At 51.0% G+C, this 22,703-nt stretch overlaps 1 protein-coding gene across 1 annotated transcript in view; it reads left to right on the plus strand.

Annotated features, from left to right (window-relative positions):
* The window catches only part of polrmt (polymerase (RNA) mitochondrial (DNA directed)), a 61,978-nt gene that overhangs the window by 19,484 nt on the left and 19,791 nt on the right, over positions 1-22,703 (plus strand). The window contains exons 10-17 of the mRNA XM_084472754.1: positions 126-911; positions 1,597-1,719; positions 3,009-3,131; positions 5,360-5,539; positions 7,178-7,264; positions 10,418-10,531; positions 18,527-18,579; positions 21,676-21,774. Of these exons, the coding sequence (XP_084328880.1) occupies positions 126-911; positions 1,597-1,719; positions 3,009-3,131; positions 5,360-5,539; positions 7,178-7,264; positions 10,418-10,531; positions 18,527-18,579; positions 21,676-21,774 (1,565 nt within the window). The remainder of the gene's footprint in view (positions 1-125; positions 912-1,596; positions 1,720-3,008; positions 3,132-5,359; positions 5,540-7,177; positions 7,265-10,417; positions 10,532-18,526; positions 18,580-21,675; positions 21,775-22,703) is intronic.

Consider the following 22,703-nt stretch of genomic DNA (forward strand, 5'->3'; position numbering starts at 1 on the left):
CCATAAACACTCACTCACTCACTCACTCACTCACTCACTCACCCACTCACTCACTCACTCACTCACTCACTCAAACACACTTTACCTCTCTGTGACACTCCTGTGACCCTTCTGCTCCGCCACAGGTGGGCTTCATCAAGCCGCACCCCCTCCTCACCCAGATCCAGCAGGAGGCCACGGAGACCCGGCTGACCTTTGACTCCTACGTGATGCCCATGCTGTGCCCGCCGGTGCCCTGGACCTCCGCCAAGTACGGGGGCTACCTGCTGTCGCCCACCAAGCTCATGCGCTCGGTGGACGGCGCCACGCAGCACGAGCGGCTGCTGGAACGCTGCCGCAGCCTGCACCCCGTGCTGGACTCCCTCAACCAGCTGGGCAGCTGCGCCTGGCGGGTGAACCGCCCCCTGCTGGACATCATCGTGTCCATCTTCAACCAGCGCGGCAGCGACAAGCTGGGCATCCCGCCGCCGCTGTCGGAGGCGCCCAAGGTGCCCCACTTCAACGCCAACGACCCGGCGTTCACCTCGGCGGAGAAGGCCCACATGAAGAAGGAGGTGGTGAAGGCCAAGAAGCGGTACGGCGAGATGCACAGCCTGCGCATGGACGCCCTGTACAAGCTGTCCATCGCCAGCCACATGCGGGACAAGAAGTTCTGGTTCCCGCACAACATGGACTTCCGGGGCCGCACCTACCCGTGCCCGCCGCACTTCAACCACCTGGGCAGCGACGTGACGCGGGCGCTGCTGGTGTTCGCCGAGGGGAAGCCGCTGGGGCCCAAGGGGCTGGACTGGGTGAAGATCCACCTGGTCAACCTGACGGGGCTGAGGAAGAGGAGCTCGCTGGAGGGCCGGCTGGAGTACGCCAACAGCCTCATGGACGACATCCTGGACTCTGCGGACGACCCGCTCAATGTAGGTGCCCTCCGGACTGCTTAGTCGCGATGGGATGCTTTAGCCCTGCTGCCAGTCCCCAAGGAACGGGAGGGAGAAATGGTCTGATCATTTATCCGCCCCCCACCCCCAACACCTCCCCTTAACAAAAGCAGACGCTTCTATCCAACTTCTGTGACAACGGTGCTGGTAAATGGTACCGGTTGGAATCATTTGAAAAGAACATCTCTTTCGGGTTCGTCCTGAAGAGATGTTCCAGTCACCAGCCAACCCCGCTCTACCTCCTGAGCCACATGCCGCCCATAAAAAAAGTCCCTTCTACTCTGAAGTGGTCGTATGGAGCAGCGATCGACCCATATGGATTTTTTAGGGCCGATACAGATTGTTTTCCATCAGCCTCAAAGTCAAAGACCGATAATCAGATGCCTGATTTTCTTGAGCGGATATTTGGAGCCGATTCTGCTTTTGCTCCCGCAATTGACATCGTTAAAATGACACAATGATGATAACTAATTTTTTTAATTTAAAAATTAACATTCATTGAACTGTCTGTCTGTAAATAATGTCAGGGGGAAAAAAAATCAAAAAATCGTTTCGAATGTAAATACACAAATATCGGCTGATAATATCGGCCGGCCGATACATCGGTCGATCACCAGTGTGGAGGATAAACCCATGGCCTGTGTTTTGCTCTTGGCTCCACCAGGGGAGGAAGTGGTGGATGGATGCGGACGAGCCGTGGCAGGCCCTGGGCTGCTGCATGGAGATCGCCAACGCACTGCGCTCCCCCGACCCGGCGCAATACGTCTCCCACTTCCCCGTCCACCAGGTAACTCCCACCAGCCCCCGTCGTCTCTTTCCTCTTCCCCTGTTCGCCAGGTCACTGTCTCTCACACACACACACCCCGTAGTAAACGGCCTGCATTTACATTCAGGCACACGTTCACACCCCCCCCCGACGGCGGAGTCAGCCGTGCAGGGCGGCAGCCGGCTCGTCTGGAGCAGTTAGGGTGAGGGTGAGGGCGTCTTGGCTCAGGGACACCTCGACGCTCGGCGAGGAGGAGCCGGGGGTCTAATTAGCAACCCTCCGGTGACAAGCCAACCCCGCTCTGCCTCCTGAGCCACATGCCGCCCCATCAGAAAGCTACAAGACGGTTTTGTCTTTTTGCAAGGCAAAACCTTGACGGCAGACAAAAGAGAATAACCCGTTAACACTGCACGCTCACGGTATCTGCTATTCCTCGTCGATGTAGCTCCGATCCTCCTTTTTTAATATACTAATAATATTCTACAGTAGGCCCATGGGAACACCATTAATGACCTGGATGTCCTACAACCTTTTATCCGCCAGTGCAGAGTAAGTGCTCCTTATTTAATGCCCCTCTCCCAGCGTCCAGATGTGGCTTTTAAGAGAAAGGGTTTGTTTTTTTTCAGATGCCCTTTTATCGTTAATTTTTGTTATTTTCAACCCAGCCGCACTATGCCCAGTTTTAATGCGCTGAAATTCGGGACTCACTGTGGGGGACGGAAATATGTCATTAGGAGAGGACCAATGACCCCCCCCCCCCCCCCCCCCCCCCCATCTCTCCCACCTGACCCCATCCCAACCCTTTTCATTTCCCTTTCTCCGTGCCCACACCTAACTCCTCACCTGCCCACCCTGCCTCGTCGGTATTCTTCCCTCTCCCCGTCTGAATCCCCTTTCTTCAGCCGATCACCCAGTGACTAGTGTGAGCACTACGGATACGGATCCTCTCCTCCTGCTCACTGCAGTGGTGGCCTCACACACTCGCCCACTTCCTCTGTGTGAGTGAGCTCAGGAGGTAGAGCGGGTCGGCTGGTCACCAGAAGGTTGCTAATTCGATCCCCGGCTCCTCCTTGCTCAGTGTTGAGGTGTCCCTGAGCCAAGACGCCTCTAACCCTGACTGCTCCCGACGAGCTGGCTCTCGCCCTCGCGTGGTTGACTCCGCCGTCGGTGTGTGAATGTGTGCATGAACGGGTGAATGTCGGGCGATATTGCAAAGCGGCTTTGAGAGGCCACTGGCTAGAAAAGGCGCTGTGTGCATGCAGGCCGGTCACCTCACACCACGCACGTCTCTCTTCTGCTCTGCCCACCAGGACGGCTCGTGCAACGGACTGCAGCACTACGCCGCACTCGGCCGCGACGTCATCGGCGCCACGTCCGTCAACCTGATGCCGTGCGACGTGCCCCAGGACGTGTACAGCGGCGTGGCCCAGCAGGTCAGTGCCGTCCCCGTCCCCCCCCCGTCCCCCCCCGTCCCCCCCCCTGCTGCGTTCACATGGGTTCACTTCACATGGATTCATGTTCGCATGGGTTCAGTTCACATGGTTGGCAGCAAACCCGGATGGTATCAACGTGGAGCAGAAGAGCAGGAGGGTCAAATTAAGCGAGACAGCAACAGTAACGGTAGACGGCATTGCCGTCCAAAGTTAAGATATTTTCACTTCTTGCCCTCCATCTGCAACGGAAATTACAACCGGATGCTACGTGTCTCCCTAGGAGAAAACACAGGCAAACTGGAGAACAATTAAATGCTATTTTTTATTGAGAATATTTGACTTGTTCTTTGTAAACAATACGACATCACCATGGAAACCCATCGGACCATGTGTTTGCGTTTCCCGTGCCCTACTGATACTGTTGTCCGTCTATCGTCTGAATTCATGAGACGCAGCTTACCCCCGTTCCCCCAGCAACACGCGGGTAAGGAAAGGAGAGGCCTGTTGGTTCAATCAGCGCCCCCTCAAACAAACAAGGCTTTCCGGGGGGCTTTACTCTAGCAGGAAAACAGTCCGCTGCATGCCGGCGTTCGTTCATCCCCTATCTCGCTTGTGTTTCCCGTGCGTCACGTTCGTTTCCTTTTGCATTCAGATGAACGACTTCGGTCCCACGGCGGCCGGGGGGGGATTTTGCTATTGTTATGAATAAAATTAAAAGTTTGCCGGGTGAACGCTGTGCATTTCGCGCCGCAGACTTTCGCGCTGTCTCCCCCCCCCCCCGTCCTGCACGGCTGAGCAGTCTAAGCAGGCCTCCTCTCTCCCTGTGGAGCGCGCACAGGGCCGCTCCCCGAAGAAGCAGCCAGAGCCAATTTATAACGCTCCGCCCTGCCAGGAGCCTGCTTATCGCAGAGAAAGAACAATTTGCAGACTTCATAGTAGACCTATTGATTTCCTTTCTTTGTTGCTTTCCTTGCTGTACCGGAGGAGGAGACGTTGAGTGCGTCTGCCGGGGGTCTGCCGGGGGGGGGGGGGGGAGCCTGCCCTGGCACGCAGAGCCCTGCGTGCCAGGGCTCTGCGGGCTGGGCTGCCAAGGACCAACCGGTGCACCCTGACGGGGCAGCAGAGTGGGGTTTTCTAAAATCCTGTGCACTTCAACCGGATAATGGCCTCTCTTACCAGGACGTGACACTATTGGCGTGTTTCCATGAGCGGTTTTGGGCCGCGCCGTATTGTAGCGCTGATTTGCGTTTTTTTTTCCGCTTACCGGTTCAAACGCCCCCGAGCTGTGCCGCGCCGCGCCCGCGACGGACCGCCAGAAGGTTCAGATAAGAAGGGCACGGTGGAGACGGATGTCAAACAAAATAGCTCGTTGGAATAGGACCGGATTTCTCTCAGATTAGTCTTGGTCTAAAGACTGTTATTTTGATATTATTATTATTATTATTCAACATTTCACGATTAACTGCATGCTTGAAGGCATTCGGTTTCTTGAGCCTCCTCGGTCTACTTTGTGTAGCAAGTTGAACACAAAGTCGTCCGTCCAGGTATCTGCTCCAAACTGCTGCTGGAGGCCGGGCCTCACGGAGGAAATGAGACCAAAGCCAGTCCCATATCAGCTCTATTAATCAGGCTCCTGCAGCTGCGGCCGCTGAAACCACGCCACACCTGGCTCGCTCCGGCTCATTCCTGATTCCATGGAAGCTAATTCCACCGAATTAGAGCCCATAGAGTTGGCAAATGTTAATCGAAGCATCCTTAAATGGGATGCTCAAACAGTCACTGAACGCCATGCATCAACCCTATCTCGGCAGATCGGCCATCTTCAGATAACCACTGTTTTTGTACCGTTTCAGTTGCGCTGCAAAATCACCCAAATGATTGGCTACAATCAATCCAGGCGACATCATGATTGCCCTACATGCTGATGCCCTGTGTGTGGGTGTGCGTGTGGGTGTGTGTGTGTGTGTGTCTGTGTGTGGTCGTCTGCGTGTGTGTCTATGTGGTCGTCTGCATACTTGTGGGTGCCCGTGGCATTACATGTTAAACCCCCGCGTATGCGTGTGCATACATGTGTGTGTGCACGCGTCTGGTCTCACATGTCATCCCGCGCGTGTGTTCGTGTGTGTGGTCGTTTGTGTACATGTGCGTACATGTGTGTGCATGCGGCCTCACCTGTCTGCCCCCCCCCCCCCCCCCCCCCCGTGCGTGTGTGTGTGTGTGCGCGCCAGGTGGAGGAGTTCCGGGTGCGCGACGCGGAGAAGGGGCTGAAGATCGCCCAGGTGCTGGAGGGCTTCATCAGCAGGAAGGTGGTGAAGCAGACGGTCATGACGCTGGTGTACGGAGTCACACGCTACGGCGGCCGCCTGCAGATAGAGAAGAGACTCAAGGAGATTGATGAGTTCCCCAAGGTACGGGGGGGGCGTGTCTGGGCCTGGTGGTGGTTAAGGAGGAGGAGGAGGAGGAAGAGGAGGTGGTGGTGGAGGTGGGGGTGGTGGTGGAGGGGGTGGAGGGGGTGGCGGTGTATGTGGTGGTGGTGGAGGGGCTGGTGGTGTATGTGGTGGTGGTGGAGGGGGTGGCGGTGTATGTGGTGGTGGTGGAGGGGCTGGTGGTGTATGTGGTGGTGGTGGTGGAGGGGGTGGTGGTGTATGTGGTGGTGGTGGAGGGGCTGGTGGTGTATGTGATGGAAGTGTATGGGCTGGTGGAGGGGGTGGTGTATGTGGTGGTTGCGGAGGTGGTGGTGTATGTGAGGGTGTTCCTCTCTGCTTCTGTGCTCTGTCTGGTTCTATTTTTAGAACAGAGGGGGATGCACTTGGTGGTCTCCCTGTAATATCTCACCTCACACAAAAGCAGGTATGGTCATGTTTCGTTGTGCAAAAGACGGCAGATTTAATTATATATACCATAATAATAATGATTGTAATCGTAATAACGTTCATCACGATAATCTAAAATAAGACCATTTTGTTTCCCTTCTTCATGTTCTCAATGATACTCATCATCTAAGCGTTCTTAAAATAATATTATATAATATGATTTCAGAATCTGTGATTATATACGGGTTGCTAACTATATTATGACTACATGAATATGAAATGATGACAATACCTAAAAGAACACCATGATTAAGAGTGTGTGTGTGTGTCTCTGCCTGCCTGGCCAGTCCTACGGACGCAACTCTTGTCAGGCCAGTCTCGCCTCATAAAACACTTATAAATAGCTCTATAATTGAGGCGGTGCTGGAGGAGGTCTGATTCATCCCGCCGTCCTCCGGAGTATCAAATCACAACGAGCGCGTTCTCAAACCTCCCGACGGTGCCCTGCCGACCGCCCCTCCTCGCACCGAGCCCACCGCTAATCGCGTTGTCCGTGCGATGCGTCTGCGATGATACCGTGACACCACTCTCCTTCTCTCTCTCAAGTGTATCTTCCCATCAAACAGCCGCCAGGATCGTGTTAAAGGACTTCTGCTCAATGCCTCTAATTGTTTAAGCGGGGGGGGTGGGGTGGGGGGGGCGGTAATTGTGTGAGTGATGATCACGGGGGGAGAGGGGGGGAGGAAGCCGGGCCGGGGGGGACAGATGTTATCGCTGTAATGACGTGGATGTCAGTTGGATGGGCGAGTCAGCTTGCCGGGGCGTGCAGCCATCACACAGGGTGAACACGCCAATGCCCCGTAGCCGTCTATGGGGTCCGGACCTCGGGCAAATTCAGCCGTTGAGAACTTTGAGATGAGTAAAAGCTTAATTCTTAATTCCTAATTAAGAATTAAGAGACTCGTTACTTTGTGTGTGACAAACCCACCCCCTAACAAAACTGAACCCCCTGAACACACCCATGTTCTTTGGGTTCTTTCTGGCCGTGACATGGTTTGGCCGTGACATGGTTTGCATTGGTTTCTGGCCGTGACATGGTTTGGCCGTGACATGGTTTGCATTCCGTATTGTTTACGGTAGGAAAGTGAAACCACTTGTCAAGTCGAGCATCGGCCATAATTGTGCATGAAAACACAAGTTTTGTATTGACTCTCTGCATGTGTGTGTTTCCAGGAGTATGTGTGGGACGCGTCCCATTACCTGGTCCGTCAGGTGTTCAGCGGACTGAAGGAGATGTTCACTGGAACCAGAGAGATCCAGGTAGGTCTGCTGTGAACACTCATCGCCGTTATATTGGTCTTTTTTTTGTTATCATCCCATGACTTGAAGCCTCATCGCTTGGGATGATTAGTAGGAATGGAGGCTGTTGATTGAAAAAGTCCAAGCTGCGGGCTTGTCTTTGTTTACCAACACTTGACCTAGTTTTTCCTTGCCTGTGTGGGGGCTTGGGTCAGGGGGGGTGTCATATATACTTGGCCTGTTAAGCCCTTTGAGACTGTAATGGTGATTAAGGGCTATACAAATACAATTGAATTTAATTGAATTCACCTCTTTCCGCATGAGCCTGAAATCATGTTGTCAATCATGAATCAATTATGTCGTTTTTTTGTAATTGATTTTCATCGATTGATATTTAATCTATATTCATCTAAATGATCAAAAGTTAGCCACACCGGTTGTCATGCAGCTACCAGGTTGTCTTCCAGTCTGCTTTTGTAATATCCTGTGCCGCATGGATTTCTCCTGTCACATCAACACGCCTTTATTTTCCAATTTGGGAGATAAAACAGAAGCAAGGCCACAGATGCACTTTGAAGTAGCCGCCTGGAAGTGTGCACGTACACGGGCGCACACACGCACTCGTACCACGTCTGACCCAGTACCAGATATAGACGCTGGTTTTTCATTCACACTTACGGAAGACTAGTTGTATTTACTCGTACGCCAGCAGCTGGACCCATTCATCTCCCAGAGTCCATTTAGAGGTCCAATTCATCTAGCGCGTACACCTGGTGGCAGGGCAGATAGTAGACAACAGAGTGTGTGTGTGTATGTGTGTGTGCGTGTGCGTGTGCGTGTGCGTGTTCCCACCCCTGCTGGGAAATCTGTGAGACAACGGAGGCTGAGATGAAGAATTCAACTTTTATGTTCCCAGCAGGGGGTTATGTGAGAGTGTGTGTGGATGCACATGTGTTTTGTGTTTTTTTTTTTGTGTGTGTGCGCTTCAGTGAATGTGTGCTTTTCTTAAATAGGTCACATCCTGCAGAGGTGTGGCGGGTTTGAGCAAGAAGATCAATACCGAGATTCCTCATCGTTGGCCTCACTTTTCTGACGGCCCCGCTTGCCACCTTTCTCTTGCTCTCTTTATCTCTCTTCATCCTCATGATTCATCCGTCTTATCAGTGTCTCTATCGATGGGGCTTATTCTTTCTGTCTCTTTTACTTTTAAAAGTGAGTCATCCTTGTCTTTATCTCGTGTCTGGGTGTAGACGAAGGGCGGGAGGGAAGAGTAGAGCAGGAGAGACTTAGAGAGAGAGCTAGGGGGAGAGGTAGAGCTAGAGGGAGAGGTAGAGCTAGAGCTAGAGGGAGAGGGAGAGGGAGAGCTAGGGGGAGAGGGAGAGGGAGAGGTAGAGCTAGGGGGAGAGGTAGAGCTAGAGGGAGAGGGAGAGCTAGAGGGAGAGGGAGAGCTAGAGGGAGAGGGAGAGGAGGTAGAGAGGGAGAGGTCGGGGAGCAGCTCATGAATAGAATTGGGCTGTATCAACCACTGCCTAGAACTGCTGGGAAGCTTTTGACTTTCCTGTGCCTGTTCTCGGCCTGTCTGTACTTCTGTACTGAGCGAGTGTGTGTGTGTGTGTGTGTGTGTCTGCGTGCGTGTCGGCTGTACTCGCTGCTACGCGTGTCTATGTCTCTGCTCCGCTGTGCATGGGGGGATACCTGTGGGACGTAAACGGGGCTACCTGCTTCTGTGAGATTAATGGTGGGCAGAGAGAGAGAGCTCACGCCGACAGCACTGTCGCGCCGCCGGCTGTTCGGTGTGCAGCGACGTTCCGCCCGTTCTGCCGGGGTTATTTTTACAGAGGAGTCCACAGACTGGGGGCAGGGGACCACAGGAGAGGCTCCGTGCTCACCGTGCATTTGTGCTCGCTTTCCTTTTCAGTCGTACTGCAAGAGTGGGGCAAACAAATCAATTTGCCGATCGTCATGCACTGTGCAAACAAACGACAATGTTTTCCTGACATACTTACACACTCCCCACACACACACACACACACCCCTCTCAGACAGGGACTGCGGGTCTGCCCCCCCACATTGTCTCCCCTGGAGAGCCCTCCCCTCTCTCTGGTGGCCTGGTGGTGACCTGTGGTGGGTGGAGAGCCCTCCTCTCTCTGGTGGTGACCTGTGATGGGTGGAGAGCCCTCCTCTCTCTGGTGGTGACCTGTGATGGGTGGAGAGCCCTCCCCTCTCTCTGGTGGTGACCTGTGGTGGGTGGAGAGCCCTCCCCTCTCTCTGGTGGTGACCTGTGATGGGTGGAGAGCCCTCCCCTCTCTCTGGTGGTGACCTGTGATGGGTGGAGAGCCCTCCTCTCTCTGGTGGTGACCTGTGGTGGGTGGACAGCCCTCCTCTCTCTCTGGTGGCCTGGTGGTGGGTGGAGAGCCCTCCTCCTCTCTGGTGGTGACCTGTGGTGGGTGGAGAGCCCTCCTCTCTCTGGTGGTGACCTGTGGTGGGTGGACAGCCCTCCTCTCTCTCTGGTGGCCTGGTGGTGGGTGGAGAGCCCTCCTCCTCTCTGGTGGTGACCTGTGGTGGGTGGAGAGCCCTCCCCTCTCTCTGGTGGTGACCTGTGATGGGTGGAGAGCCCTCCCCTCTCTCTGGTGGTGACCTGTGATGGGTGGAGAGCCCTCCTCTCTCTGTGGTGGTGACCTGTGATGGGTGGAGAGCCCTCCCCTCTCTCTGGTGGTGACCTGTGGTGGGTGGAGAGCCCTCCTCCTCTCTCTGGTGGTGACCTGTGGTGGGTGGAGAGCCCTCCTCTCTCTGGTGGTGACCTGTGATGGGTGGAGAGCCCTCCTCCTCTCTCTGGTGGTGACCTGTGGTGGGTGGAGAGCCCTCCTCCTCCTCTCTGGTGGTGACCTGTGATGGGTGGAGAGCCCTCCTCTCTCTGGTGGTGACCTGTGATGGGTGGAGAGCCCTCCTCCTCTCTCTGGTGGTGACCTGTGATGGGTGGAGAGCCCTCCTCCTCTCCCTGGTGGTGACCTGTGATGGGTGGAGAGCCCTCCTCCTCTCTCTCTGGTGGTGACCTGTGGTGGGTGGAGAGCCCTCCTCCTCTCTCTCTGGTGGTGACCTGTGGTGGGTGGACAGCCCTCTCCTCTATCTCTGGTGGTGACCTGTGGTGTTGTGTTCCCTGTCTTGCTGTCGCAGGACTGGCTCACAGACAGCGCCCGGCTCATCTCCAAGTCTGGCCGCACGGTGGAGTGGGTGACGCCACTGGGGCTGCCCATCATCCAGCCCTACCACCGCGCACGCAACCAAGTGGTGAGTCACGTGATCACAGCACACACACACACACACACGTATCTAGAAGAATGACAAGAATGCGTGACGCTATTGTGCAATGTTTGAGGGTTAGGGTTTGTTCATTTCAATCATTTAGATTTAGATTTTCACTTAGGGCATTTAGCAGACGCTTTTATCCAAAGCGACTTGCATAATTACATTTGTCAGAAGAAAGTGAAACAATTTATCACTGTCGGTACAGTAAGGAGGTTAGATAGAACCAAGTGCCAAGCACTTACAATTGTTAGGTTAACCCGTTCCCCGTACACAACAAAGCTATATAAGATGGATTTCCCTTCATTATAATAAGAATTGTAGCAACTGTATTGTTTATGTGTGTCTAAAGCTAACCACCAAAGTTGGTGAAATGATGTTGTGTAAGTTATGATGAAGGTAATGTACTGGCTGATCATTAACTATATTCATAAAGTGCTTTTCATTCCGAGGAATGTCAAAGTGCCGTACAGTGCTGAAACAGACCACGCACGGGGAGCCAGGAGACGTAAATGCTAGCGTGTCCTTAGCCCAGCCCCCGCTCATGGTGTGATCGTGCTGGGGCCGTGGTTTCCTCTCTCTGTATTCCGGGCGACTAAATGCTAACAGACAATGTAGCCAGTGGCATTTCCATCAGTCTTCAAAAAGTCACTGGGTGACCTTTGGAGGAATCCACGTCTTCCCCAGCTGTTGTTCCCCCCCCCCCTCTTCGCCTTTTGTTCCCGTGTGTCACAACGCTCGCAGTATGGCCTCAGCCATGTCCTTTCCATGGTCATTTACTGTATACACTCACGTACACTGAGTTTATCACCTACACAAGTGTACGTGAGTTTAAGTGTATACCGTAAATAGTACTGTAGGTATAGTAGTATATAAATAGTATAGCATATCTAAATATATATATATATAATGTGTATATATATCATCATAATATATATGTATATTTATCTATATATATAATGTTTATGCAAATAGTATATATCATAGTATATATAAATAGTACTCAAGGAACAACTGGGACAGTTTTAGTGAAGTCTTAACAAAAACTTCCCTCCCAGTTGTTACTCTCAGATGTATGACAACTGATTTATTTATTTATTTATTTTAAAAATACACATTGTGTATCGAAATAACTGATTGCCAAAGCCTGAAGTCTCCTATCTGTAAATGTGTTTTATTTTCTGATAAAAGGATCATCAAAACGTATTGCAACCAACGAATGCAATTGTGGATTGCAGCTCGACTTAATGCGATTCAAACGTCTCAAATCTATTTCTAGCATTGTGGTATGAGATTAGGCCGTCTATATCATAATCATAATTATTCTGCTCATTACACTTTATGGACATTTTTTTTTATGGAATTGATGATGATTGTGCTCATAATTCTAAATCAGGGGCTTCTGCAGGCTGGACGGTGGTTTGGTCAGCCTCAACACGTGATCCATTCCACGCCAACGTTTGAGGCTGGGATCGGGCGTTTCTGCAACCCCATTCTCATGCTAATTCTCATGGCCAAACCCCCAGGCGGTACGGGGGTATTTTTAAACCTATTCCCTGAAACACCCTCTCATGACCATTGTTCCTGAAGAGTTAGCCCTTTAGCATCGCGGTCGACTCATGACGCCACGCGGCCGTGCTATGCGCTAGCAGTACTGTTCAGCTCACACACGCTTTCTGAGCGCCGACTATTCTGGGGGCCACGGGGGGAACAACAACCCTCTCTTCACCTGTTTGAATCCTGTGTTTCCCGGACAACGCCTTCATGGACACCCAACACATCCCATCACACCACACACACACACAGCTTCCCTCCCATGCCACGGCTATTAGTCACCCCCAAACCGGGAGCGGATCTGGGCCCCGCCCCGGACACACTGGAGGGTCCCCAGAGTGCAGGCTTGATAGGGTCGGTGTGTGAGTGCCCCGCTGATGGTGTCATGTTGATTGCAATGAGTGGCCTGATTGTAGCAGTGCCCAGCGGTGTCCTCTGATACTAAAGGAACCCCACCCAGACCCCGCGCACCACCACCATTACCGCCATCCCTCCCCCACCCCCACCACCACCACCACCACGACTTCAGCCCTGCTGCCTCGCAGATAACGCGTCTTTAGGCTGGCGAGTCTTTTGAAAACTCTCGCTGTCCTGCTTTCCCTATCACTCTCTCTCTCTCTCTTGCGCACGGGTGCTCTCGCTCTCGCTCTCGCTCGCGCTCACTGTCTCGCTCTCCCTCGCTCTCTCTCTATCACTCCCTCTTGCTCTCTATCACCCTCTCTCGCTCGTGCTCGCGCTCTCTCTCTCTCCCTCACGCTCTCCCCCTTGCACTCTCGCTCTCTCTCTCTTGCTCTCCCTCTCGCTCTCTATCACTCTCTCTTTCTTGCTCTCTCGCTCTCTCCCGCCCGCTCTCCCTCACGCTCTCTCGCTCTTATTTATTTATTTTTATTTTTATATACATGCACACATATGGACCTGTGTGTGTGTGTGTGTACAATTGCCAAAGCCCTAGCCTGTAGTGTGAGTACTCCTGGCAGTGTTCCTGCTACATGGTATAAGGCAGCAGGATGCGTCGCAGGGCAGGTGACCCCTCATAAGCAGGTGTGTGTGTGGCAGGCGAGCAGACCAGATGGTGGCTCCCCTGGGGGATACCTATCTGTTGATTAAGAGAGGGGTGTCTGTGTGTGTGTGTGTGTGTGTGTGTGGGGGGGGGGGGGGGCGGGGGGGCTCCATTTGATGTGCTACTCTTGGGTAGTCGAGTATTTTTTCATCAGATGGCGAACAAATATCACGAGTTACACAAGAATAGTTAATGAGAACATGATGAAAGAGAACAAATAGCTAACTGATATCTGAACTACCTAAAGAAACCCTTACCAACTAACCCTAACCTAATAGCCTGCCTAAACTAATCAATCTCTCAATTTATGCCTAAACTCACTTCAACCCTAATTCCTAAACTTAACCTTGTCTAACACCTAAACTCTCGAACCTGTGTTTAATTACAAAATAGAATAGAACTGTCACATGGTGTGGTCCATCTCTGGGAGACGTGTCGTGTTATTACTATTTATAACACATTAACTACTGTCTAACGCTGGAATTTCTCCAAAGAGATCCTTTAGTTTTTCCCCCCGTCTCCGTTCTAGATGGCTCCTCTCTACGCTAGCGGTAATACCTCCCTGGGCCAGTGACATCACTTTGACGACGTAGAACGGAGCCGGCAACCACCATGGGAAGGTGGCCGTGCCCTTGCGTGCTGTGTAGATAAGATCAATCCTCTCGTCGCCTCTCAGTTTCATAAATCCATGACCGCCATGTCTCTGCGAGCCCTTGATAATTAGACCGAAGGGAGAGGGAGTAGATGGATAAAACTACAGGGACCAGCAGAGAGAGCGAGAGTGTGTGTGTGTGTGTGTGTGTGTGTGTGTGTGTGTGTGTGTGTGTGTGTGTGTGTGTGTGTGTGTGTGTGTGTGTGTGTGTGTGTGTGTGTGTGTGTGTGTGTGTGTGTGTGTGTGTGTGTGTGTGTGTCCTCTGCTAATCACAGAGGTCCCTTTTTCTTCGGCCTCCGATTAGTTATTTGTTTCGTGTGGGTTATTATTATTGCTTTGTGTGTCACCCGTCTGGGAATAGTGACAGTGAGACTGCGGGAGGGTCACATCAGGGTGATGCCACGGCTGGGTTCATGAGCTTGGATCAGAAGTCCAGCTGCGTAGAGGGGGTTCATTCTGGTGGAGGGGGTAAGTTTGAATGACTCATTAAGCAGGGCTAAGTTTTAATGACTCATTGCTAACAAACACGTTTATCAGCTTAAATGTCAATACCAGCTTATTAGCTGCTATTGACATTTAATACTGCTGCATGTAAGGCTTATTTTAGCTAGTAAAGCTAGTAAAGGCTCACTAATGCCCATTTGACAGCTGGGGAATTATTAAATGAGAGTAATGTGTCTGTATCTGGCAAATGCTTATTATACATGCACAAACACTCGTATGCTGCAGTAGAATGTTTGATGAGCAGTCGCTGGTACATTCGCTGGCAATGTTTTTGGAAGGCTTAACTAGAGTCACCTAATTCAAACACTGTGTGCTCATGAATTCACACGGCTGCTAAACATTAGGGGCGAGAAAAATAATAGATTCTTCGATGCATCGCGATTCTCTCTAGAACCCAAGGGTTAGAACCCTAACCGACTTTATCCAATATAAAATATTAGATAAGGTAATTCATCTGTTGATTGTCTTTAATGATCGTCACAATAGTAGGAAGTCTGATTAGCAAACTCTAAGATACTTTTAGCAAAAGTATAATAACCGTTTTAGAATCGAATCGTTGACCTCTGAATCGGAATTGAATCGAATTATGAGGTGCCAAGAGATTCCCACCCCTACTAAACATGTGCCGTTATTGGGATAGCGTACATTTCTCTTTGAAATTCCCTTTAGTGCTTCTCGTGGGATGTGTTTGAAAAGCAGTGATTATGGCTGAATACGGTTCGCCCTCATACCGTTGGACGAGGGTAAAGACCGATCAGATCAAGTTACCGTTCTTTTCCCCCCCACACCATTTTAACAGAACATTACAGCTGTAATGCTGGTTCCTGGTAACAGAACATTACAGCTGTAATGCTGGTTCCTGGTAACAGAACATTACAGCTGTAATGCTGGTTCCTGGTAACAGAACATTACAGCTGTAATGCTGGTTCCTGGTAACAGAACATTACAGCTGTAATGCTGGTTCCTGGTAACAGAACATTACAGCTGTAATGCTGGTTCCTGGTAACAGAACATTACAGCTGTAATGCTGGTTCCTGGTAACAACATTACAGCTGTAATGCTGGTTCCTGGTAACAGAACATTACAGCTGTAATGCTGGTTCCTTTAATGCTGGTTCCTGGTAATCAGAGTCAGCCTCGCTCACTCCCATTGTCGCAGGAGAGGCAGGTTCCCATGTGCAGGGCAGTGATTGGGCGACCCCCAAAGAATACCGTGGCATTTTGGGGTGAAATAATGAATGCACGTTGAGTTTTAAGGTCAGGCTACAGAATCAAAAAGTAGGCCAGCAGCAAAACCAGTGAAAGCGCCACGAGACCGGGGGGGGCTTGTGTCCGAGTCGTGCCCCCCCCCCCCTCCCTCCCCCCCCTCCCTCCCGAGGGAAATGAGGAGCTGGAAGGGGGGGGGGGGGGGATAGCACAAGAATAGCACACGGGCGAAGGCTCGGCTGTGGTGGACGAGGTGATGAATGGGGGATTCCCTTCGCTGCGGGGGCTACATTTCCTCCATCGTAGGAGGGTCCGGTGTTCTGCAGGAGAGGCTCCTTCCCCTTCTCAGGGTCGCTTGGGCCAGGAGATGCAGGGGAGGGGGGGGGGGCTCATTCATCATCACAGCTCACAGGCTGGAGTGGGGTCCGGCATGGGGGTTAGGGGGTGGGGGGTGGGGGTATGACGCCGGTGAGTCCTCACGGACATGCTACAGATTTCCGTTCCAACCTGCTCCGGTGGCCCCCCCCGGCCCTCTGGTGGTGGAGGGTGCAGGAGAGAGAGGCTGAGGGGGCGGACGGTCTTCTGCAGGGCAGCCGTGGTGATGGATGAGATGGGGCTCCGTGACAGGCCTCTAATGGGGTGCTTCACCTCTGTGCATCGCTATGTTCAGACCTCTTTTGGGTTTCTCTGTCCAGCTTGACCACGGACCCGGCGACTATATATAAAGGGGCACGGAGGCCACCAAGCCTCCGTTTGCCCAGCAGTCTCTTCTAGGGCAATTAATCCAAGTTTGATCGTGATTTAGATTTTTGGGTCAAACGATCTCCAAACTAATATAATCAAGTTGAAACTATTTTTTTATTTTTATATTTATTGTATTAATTTTCTGTTTGAATATTTTGGAAATTTCAAAGTTGACAGTTACAAAGAGTTTTTGTGGAGGGAAATGTTGAATAAATGCAACATGTTTTCAAACTCAAAAATAATCATTTAAATAATCGTGATTTCAATATTGACCAAAATAATCCTGATTATGATTTTTCAGTTTCCATAATGGAGCTAGCCCTAGTCTTTTCCTCGAGCGCCATTATTCACTTTTAAAGATGCGTTTCTGCAGTCGACACACGACAGGACGAAGCACTTCCAGACGACACGGGACGGGAGGTTTGTTTGGGGGCGGCGTTCGTACTAATCGGTGGGGCCTCACAGCACTTTGTTCACACAGTGAGCACAAACAAAGCACATTAGGGGAACCCGACGACGCATATCGACGCCAGAGATTTTACCGAAAAAAAAAAAAGCATCCGCCCGAGGAGCACTTTGGCACACGTGTGCACAGATAAGCACTCAGACGCCGGAGCTCGGGAGAGACGGATGCGATGGGTCCACACCGGCGACGGGGCCGAGGGGCACGGAATTCCCAGCAGCCTCTTTGGCAGCCGCGCGGGATGCTGTGATCGCCTCCAGATGAGACGTTGCCCACGTTGACCCCCCCCCCCCCCCCCCTCGGTACGGCTGACTGGACTGGACCCTCAGTACCTGGGGGGGGGGGGGGGTGCTGGACGGGGGGGGCAAGAGGAGTGTCTTGGCAGCACCAATGCCTTCGTAGACCTCCATGTTCAGTGTTTATAGTTGGGGTATGGATGGATGAACGTATCTATGGACGGATGGATGGATGGATGGAGGGCGGTTGTTGACATGGTGTTGATTGTAGTGTGCGGACATGTCATGTGCAGAGACGATCCTGATTCGTCCTCCCAGAAATATCCCTGTGGGGTAATTAATGTGAGACACAACCTAATCTCACAGGTACATGCCTGCAGCCCCCACCCCCTCCCCCTGGGCTTTTTTCTCCTATTAATGAGATCTAATGGATCCATGAATCACTATGATTGATCACTGCTCCATTTCGGTATACTCCCGCCTGTACACACATTCATTCACACGCAGGCACAAACGCTCTCTCTCGTGCACACAGGCACATTATACACACACATACAAGCTCACTTTGGGAGACACAGATGCTGTTAGCACCTCAGCTGTGTGTGTGTGTGTGTGTGTGTGTGTGTGTGTGTGTGTGTGTGTGTGTGTGTGTCTGACATTCCATCGTAGTCAAAAGCTTTTTTTTATGCAATTATAACCTTTATAATAATAATACATTTTATTTATATTTTATTTATTCACTTTACAACTCAATGACCTCAAAGTGCTACAATGCACATAAAAAAGGATAAAAACAACATAAAAGACTTTAAAGCTAGCATAAAAGGAAGACAGAGAGAAAAAAACATTAAAATAGCAGTTTCAGCCATAGGCTTTTCTAAAAAGATGGGTTTTAATGTTTTAAACCTTTCCTGGTATCGTCGCGTTCAACGGACAAGTAGGATACAGTGCCAGGAAGGTTCTGCGCAGATATATCCACTTAATGCCTGGTTGTGAGTGGAGGACAGTAATGTATATAATGTCACCTTCTACGACAGGAATGACCCTCTGAAATATAAATCGAGAACGCGGAAGGAATTTAACATCGGACAAACTTGGCTTGTCAGTTTGCAAATGTCAGACACAAATGGTGTCATGCTTCGACGTGGTCCGCTTGGATTGTTTACTTTGCATAATGTTGAATGTCAAGCTGCTCTCAGGTGACGAGTTGAAATCCTAACCTTTCTGGCAATATTTAAAGGCGCTGGCATTGTTTGAGTAGATTGTAAATAAAGATGTAGCGCATTCTGTTAATGTATTTCTTCATGCACAGCTCTCACACTTTATTTACAAAAAGGCGGCTTGCAAAATGAGTGCAAAAATATTGTCTCTATTTTTTAAAGAAAAAAAAAAAAATCCTGTGTTTTCATCGTTCCTTATGTTTGTGGCCCACACTTTATCCATGACTCACGAATCCCTCCGAAAGAAACACAGCTCTCACGGTTTCCACTCATCCTGACGTGTGAAAGGGCTTTCAAAGAAGCACCACTGATGTGCTTTCCCCTCTTCTCTCCCCTCGGCAGTTGAAGCACGACATGCAAGACATCAACCTGCAGATCAGTCACGACGACAAAGAGTAAGTCCTTTCGTCCAATCACATCGCTCTCTCCCTCCCCCTCCTCTCTCCCTTTCCTATCGCCCTGACAGCCCTATGCATCAAACCGATGCATAAACTGTCCTTGTTTTCCGTATGCAGAAGGCCCGTGAACCAACATGATTATTTCAGCTTCTCTGATGCACACGAGTGCCGCCGGGCCCTCGGGGGGGCCACACGGCTCTGTTCCACGTACCGCTTGTCTCGTGCGACTTCCGCATTATGACTCTCCTCTCGACGCGTTGGCGGCGGCCGGATTTGTGACATCACATCCTGTACGCCCAGGGACGAAATTTTCATTTCAGAGGTGGGGGGGGACACACAAATATTTTAAATAAAACTCTAACTCTTTCAGTTCACTGTGTTTTCTGTGCGTCCTGGTGCTGTTTACAACCTGATGGAGTGACAGCGGGGACGGCCAATCACACAAGGAATGCAGAGCCAATGTGGAGGAGCTTGTGGGCGGGTCTAAACGAAAGCAAACTGGCTTCAGCTCGAGCGGCCGTTTCCGCTTGGTCCTAGTGCCTGACGGGTCTCTGTTTACCATAGCGTAACATTGTTTCTGGACGGTGAAAACTGCAGGGGACCAGAACGGCCTTTTGAAAAAGTGCAGGGGACATGTCCCCTGTGTCCCCCCCCCCCCCAAATTACGTCCGTGTGTACGCCGCATCCTCGACGTCAGTGGTTCTCAAATGGTGGTACGTGTACATGTACCACCATACTAACCCTAGAGGTCCGTCGGAGTACTGCAGGGGGGAACTCCTGAAAGCTAGGCAGTAGAAAAACCGAGAAAATGGACTAGTGGTTGAAATGTAAATCGGAGAACAAGGAAAAAGGAGAATCTGTGGAAAAAAAAAACATGCATTCCGAAACACCAAAATGTAGTTAGTTTCAGGAGGAATGTATTTTAATGGGATTCAATTCTACGTGCTCATCTGACCATGCTTTCTCCCCCCCAAAAAATTGTGCCGGGTGAGAGAGTAAAAATATCTTAGAGGGGGAGTACACAAGTAGAAAAAGTTTTTGAGAACCACTGCTGACGGGACCCGTTTGCATCATGTACTGGCGGTAAATAATGGAGGAGGCTGGACGGAGAGACGGAGGTTATACGTCCTGCGTCAGCATCTGCAGCGCGGTCGCTCTGTGCTCACACGGAGCAACAGCAGAAACACCCCGGTGGTGATTGGGTGTGGAGGCGAGGATAGGAAGTGTTCTGTCTGTCGGTCCGAATTAGATGTGTCAGTCGATTTATCTCAAAGTGAGTAAAAGAACGAAGCGATGTTGTGGAGCGACAGATTGTTTATATGGACGAGAGAAGGGGCGGGGGGTGGGAGGGGGGTGGGGAGGGGTGGGGGGGGGAGAGCGGCTGTGAAGAAGAGTGAGGAAAGGAAGAACAGATTTGGGTGAGAGACAGTGATTAAGGGAGAGAGAGGGAGCCAGGACGGGGGGCTGAGAAACGACCCACACAGATGAGGGAACATCGCACATCCACCGTACTGAACCCCCTCCCCCAAATACCCACGGAGGGGGGGGGGGGGGGGAGCGTGGAGATGGGAAGGAGGGGAGCGGGGGCGACGGAACAGCTGTGGTGGGCCGTATGAGGTGTGGCCGGCGCAGCACTTGGAGGCGTGCTGTCAGAGTGCGGCGGACGGGTCACGCGGCGGACGTTTTCAGCCCAAGTCTGTGTGTGTGTGTGTGTGTGTGTGATGTGTGCAAGTGCAAAACTTTCTTTGCACTTGCACACATCACACACAGAGACACACAAGTAAGAGGCAGTCTCAGACAATTTTTTCGTAATTAGTGATCTTAAAAGACAGCCCTGTGCAGCGTTAGGGTACGGCATTATGCAGAGTGGAGGCCCCAGTCTTCAAGACGACGGCTACATCGCTTTGAGGTGCAGGTCGCTCTTGCTATTAACCTTCTCTATAGGAACAAAGGGGTTATCGTCAAGGCCCGTTCAATAATGAACACCTCTTCCAGGTTATTTAAATTAGAATACCAAAAGCTGAATCGACAATTGGTCAATAGAGAAAGGAGGTGGTAGAAAGGGGTAATCCCATAGCTGGTAAGACCTACTCCATGTGTATAGTGGTCGTTTGTGTTATTTAATTAACTTTTTGTAAAGTCAATTAAATAACCTTTTTTTGTTCTTTTTAAAGTTGCAGTCTCAAAGATCTTCATTGTGTTCTCTTTGGCGCCACCTATTGCAAATAAAACTGTATGTCACCTGTCATTTGGACGCATGGCGGTATTGTCACCACCTCCTGTTTATAACTTAACTGTTAACCGTTCATACTTCAGTTTGCGGGGCTGTCATCATAGGGCCATAGGCTCGATCACCATTTGTTTTACCTCAGTCAGCGGTAGACAGTGGCTTTAAATGACGTTCATTTCAATGAAAATCTTTGAAGATCTTCAAGATGGCCACTTTAAACATCCAATTAAACTTTAATAATCCCTCAGAGTAATTACAAGTCTTTAAAGCCTTAACGATGACTCAACATTCTACACAGCTAATGATTAAAATGTGTGTGTATATATATATATATATATATATATATATTAGTGCTGTCAAATGATTAAGATATTTAATCGTGATTAATCACATTAATGTCATAGTTAACTCACGATTAATAGCAATTAATCGCACATTTTTATCTATTCTATATGTCCCTTGATTGCTTTTTGTCCCATTATTTTTTTTCTAATTTTAATGCTTTTATCAACATGGAAAAGTGGATCGGCTTGCTTTGTGCAAATGTTCTATTGAAAACAACTTTGCCATATACTGTAGTGTTCAATTTCACACTAACACTCTCACTTGGAGCAGTCATTCACACTTGGAGCAAATCTCTCAGACAATGTGACACTGTCCATCAATAAAAGGGTCCATTTAAAAAAAAAAAAAAAAAAACTTGCGATAAAAAACTTGTGATAAAAAAATTGACGCCGCTAAAATGGGTTTGCGTTAACGCCGTTAATAACGCGTTTAACTGACAGCACTAATATATATATTATTATAATATACAATCTACGTAGATATTTAATGAACGGTTCTCATTCTCTTGTTCCCCGCAGGCGGCCGGACACGGTGAAGCAGAAGAACGCCTTCCCCCCAAACTTCATCCACTCGCTGGACTCCACCCACATGATGCTGACCTCTCTGAACTGCTACAGGTAGCGGCCCCACACACACACACACGCACACGCACACGCACACACACACACACACACACGCACACACACGCACGCACGCACACACGCGAGCGCGTGACCCATCGCCGCAGGGGTGGCGTGCCACATGAAACATGTACTCCTAGAAAGCCTCATGCATCACAACAAGAAGAATACATGTTCCACGTTTTTGAACCGCCTCCACATTTTTTTGCGGAACTGGTCATTTGCAACATATATAATCACCATCACCAACATAATCACCATTTGAACATGTATAATGTGTGTGAGTCATTACACAATACAGTCCTTTCCCCATTGACCAGCCCACAGTTTGAAGTAGTTACTATACTGCTCCTTACAGTGAACGGCCACCCAGTAGTCGACCATTAGAAACACAACGGCTGTACTCACGTTTAGCACATGGGCTCACTTGAGTCCAACTGTATGACCATGCCCCTCCCCCTGCCTCATGCCCCTCCCCCTGTCTCATGCCCCTCCCCCTGCCTCATGCCCCTCCCCCTGCCTCATGCCCCTCCCCCTGCCTCATGCCCCTCCCCCTGCCTCATGCCCCTCCCCCTGTCCTCATGCCCCTCCCCCTGTCTCATGCCCCTCCCCCATGTCTCATGCCCCTCCCCCTGCCTCATGCCCCTCCCCCCTGCCTCATGCCCCTCCCCCTGCCTCATGCCCCTCCCCCTGTCTCATGCCCCTCCCCCTGTCTCATGCCCCTCCCCCTGCCTCATGCCCCTCCCCCTGTCTCATGCTCCTCCCCCTGCCTCATGCCACTCCCCCTGTCTCATGCCCCTCCCCCTGCCTCATGCCCCTCCCCCTGCCTCATGCCCCTCCCCCTGTCTCATGCCCCTCCCCCTGTCTCATGCCCCTCCCCCTGCCCCTCCCCCTGCCTCATGCCCCTCCCCCATGTCTCATGCCCC

Source organism: Micromesistius poutassou (assembly GCF_964030765.1).
Source record: "Micromesistius poutassou genome assembly, chromosome: 9".
Classification (NCBI taxonomy): domain Eukaryota; kingdom Metazoa; phylum Chordata; class Actinopteri; order Gadiformes; family Gadidae; genus Micromesistius; species Micromesistius poutassou.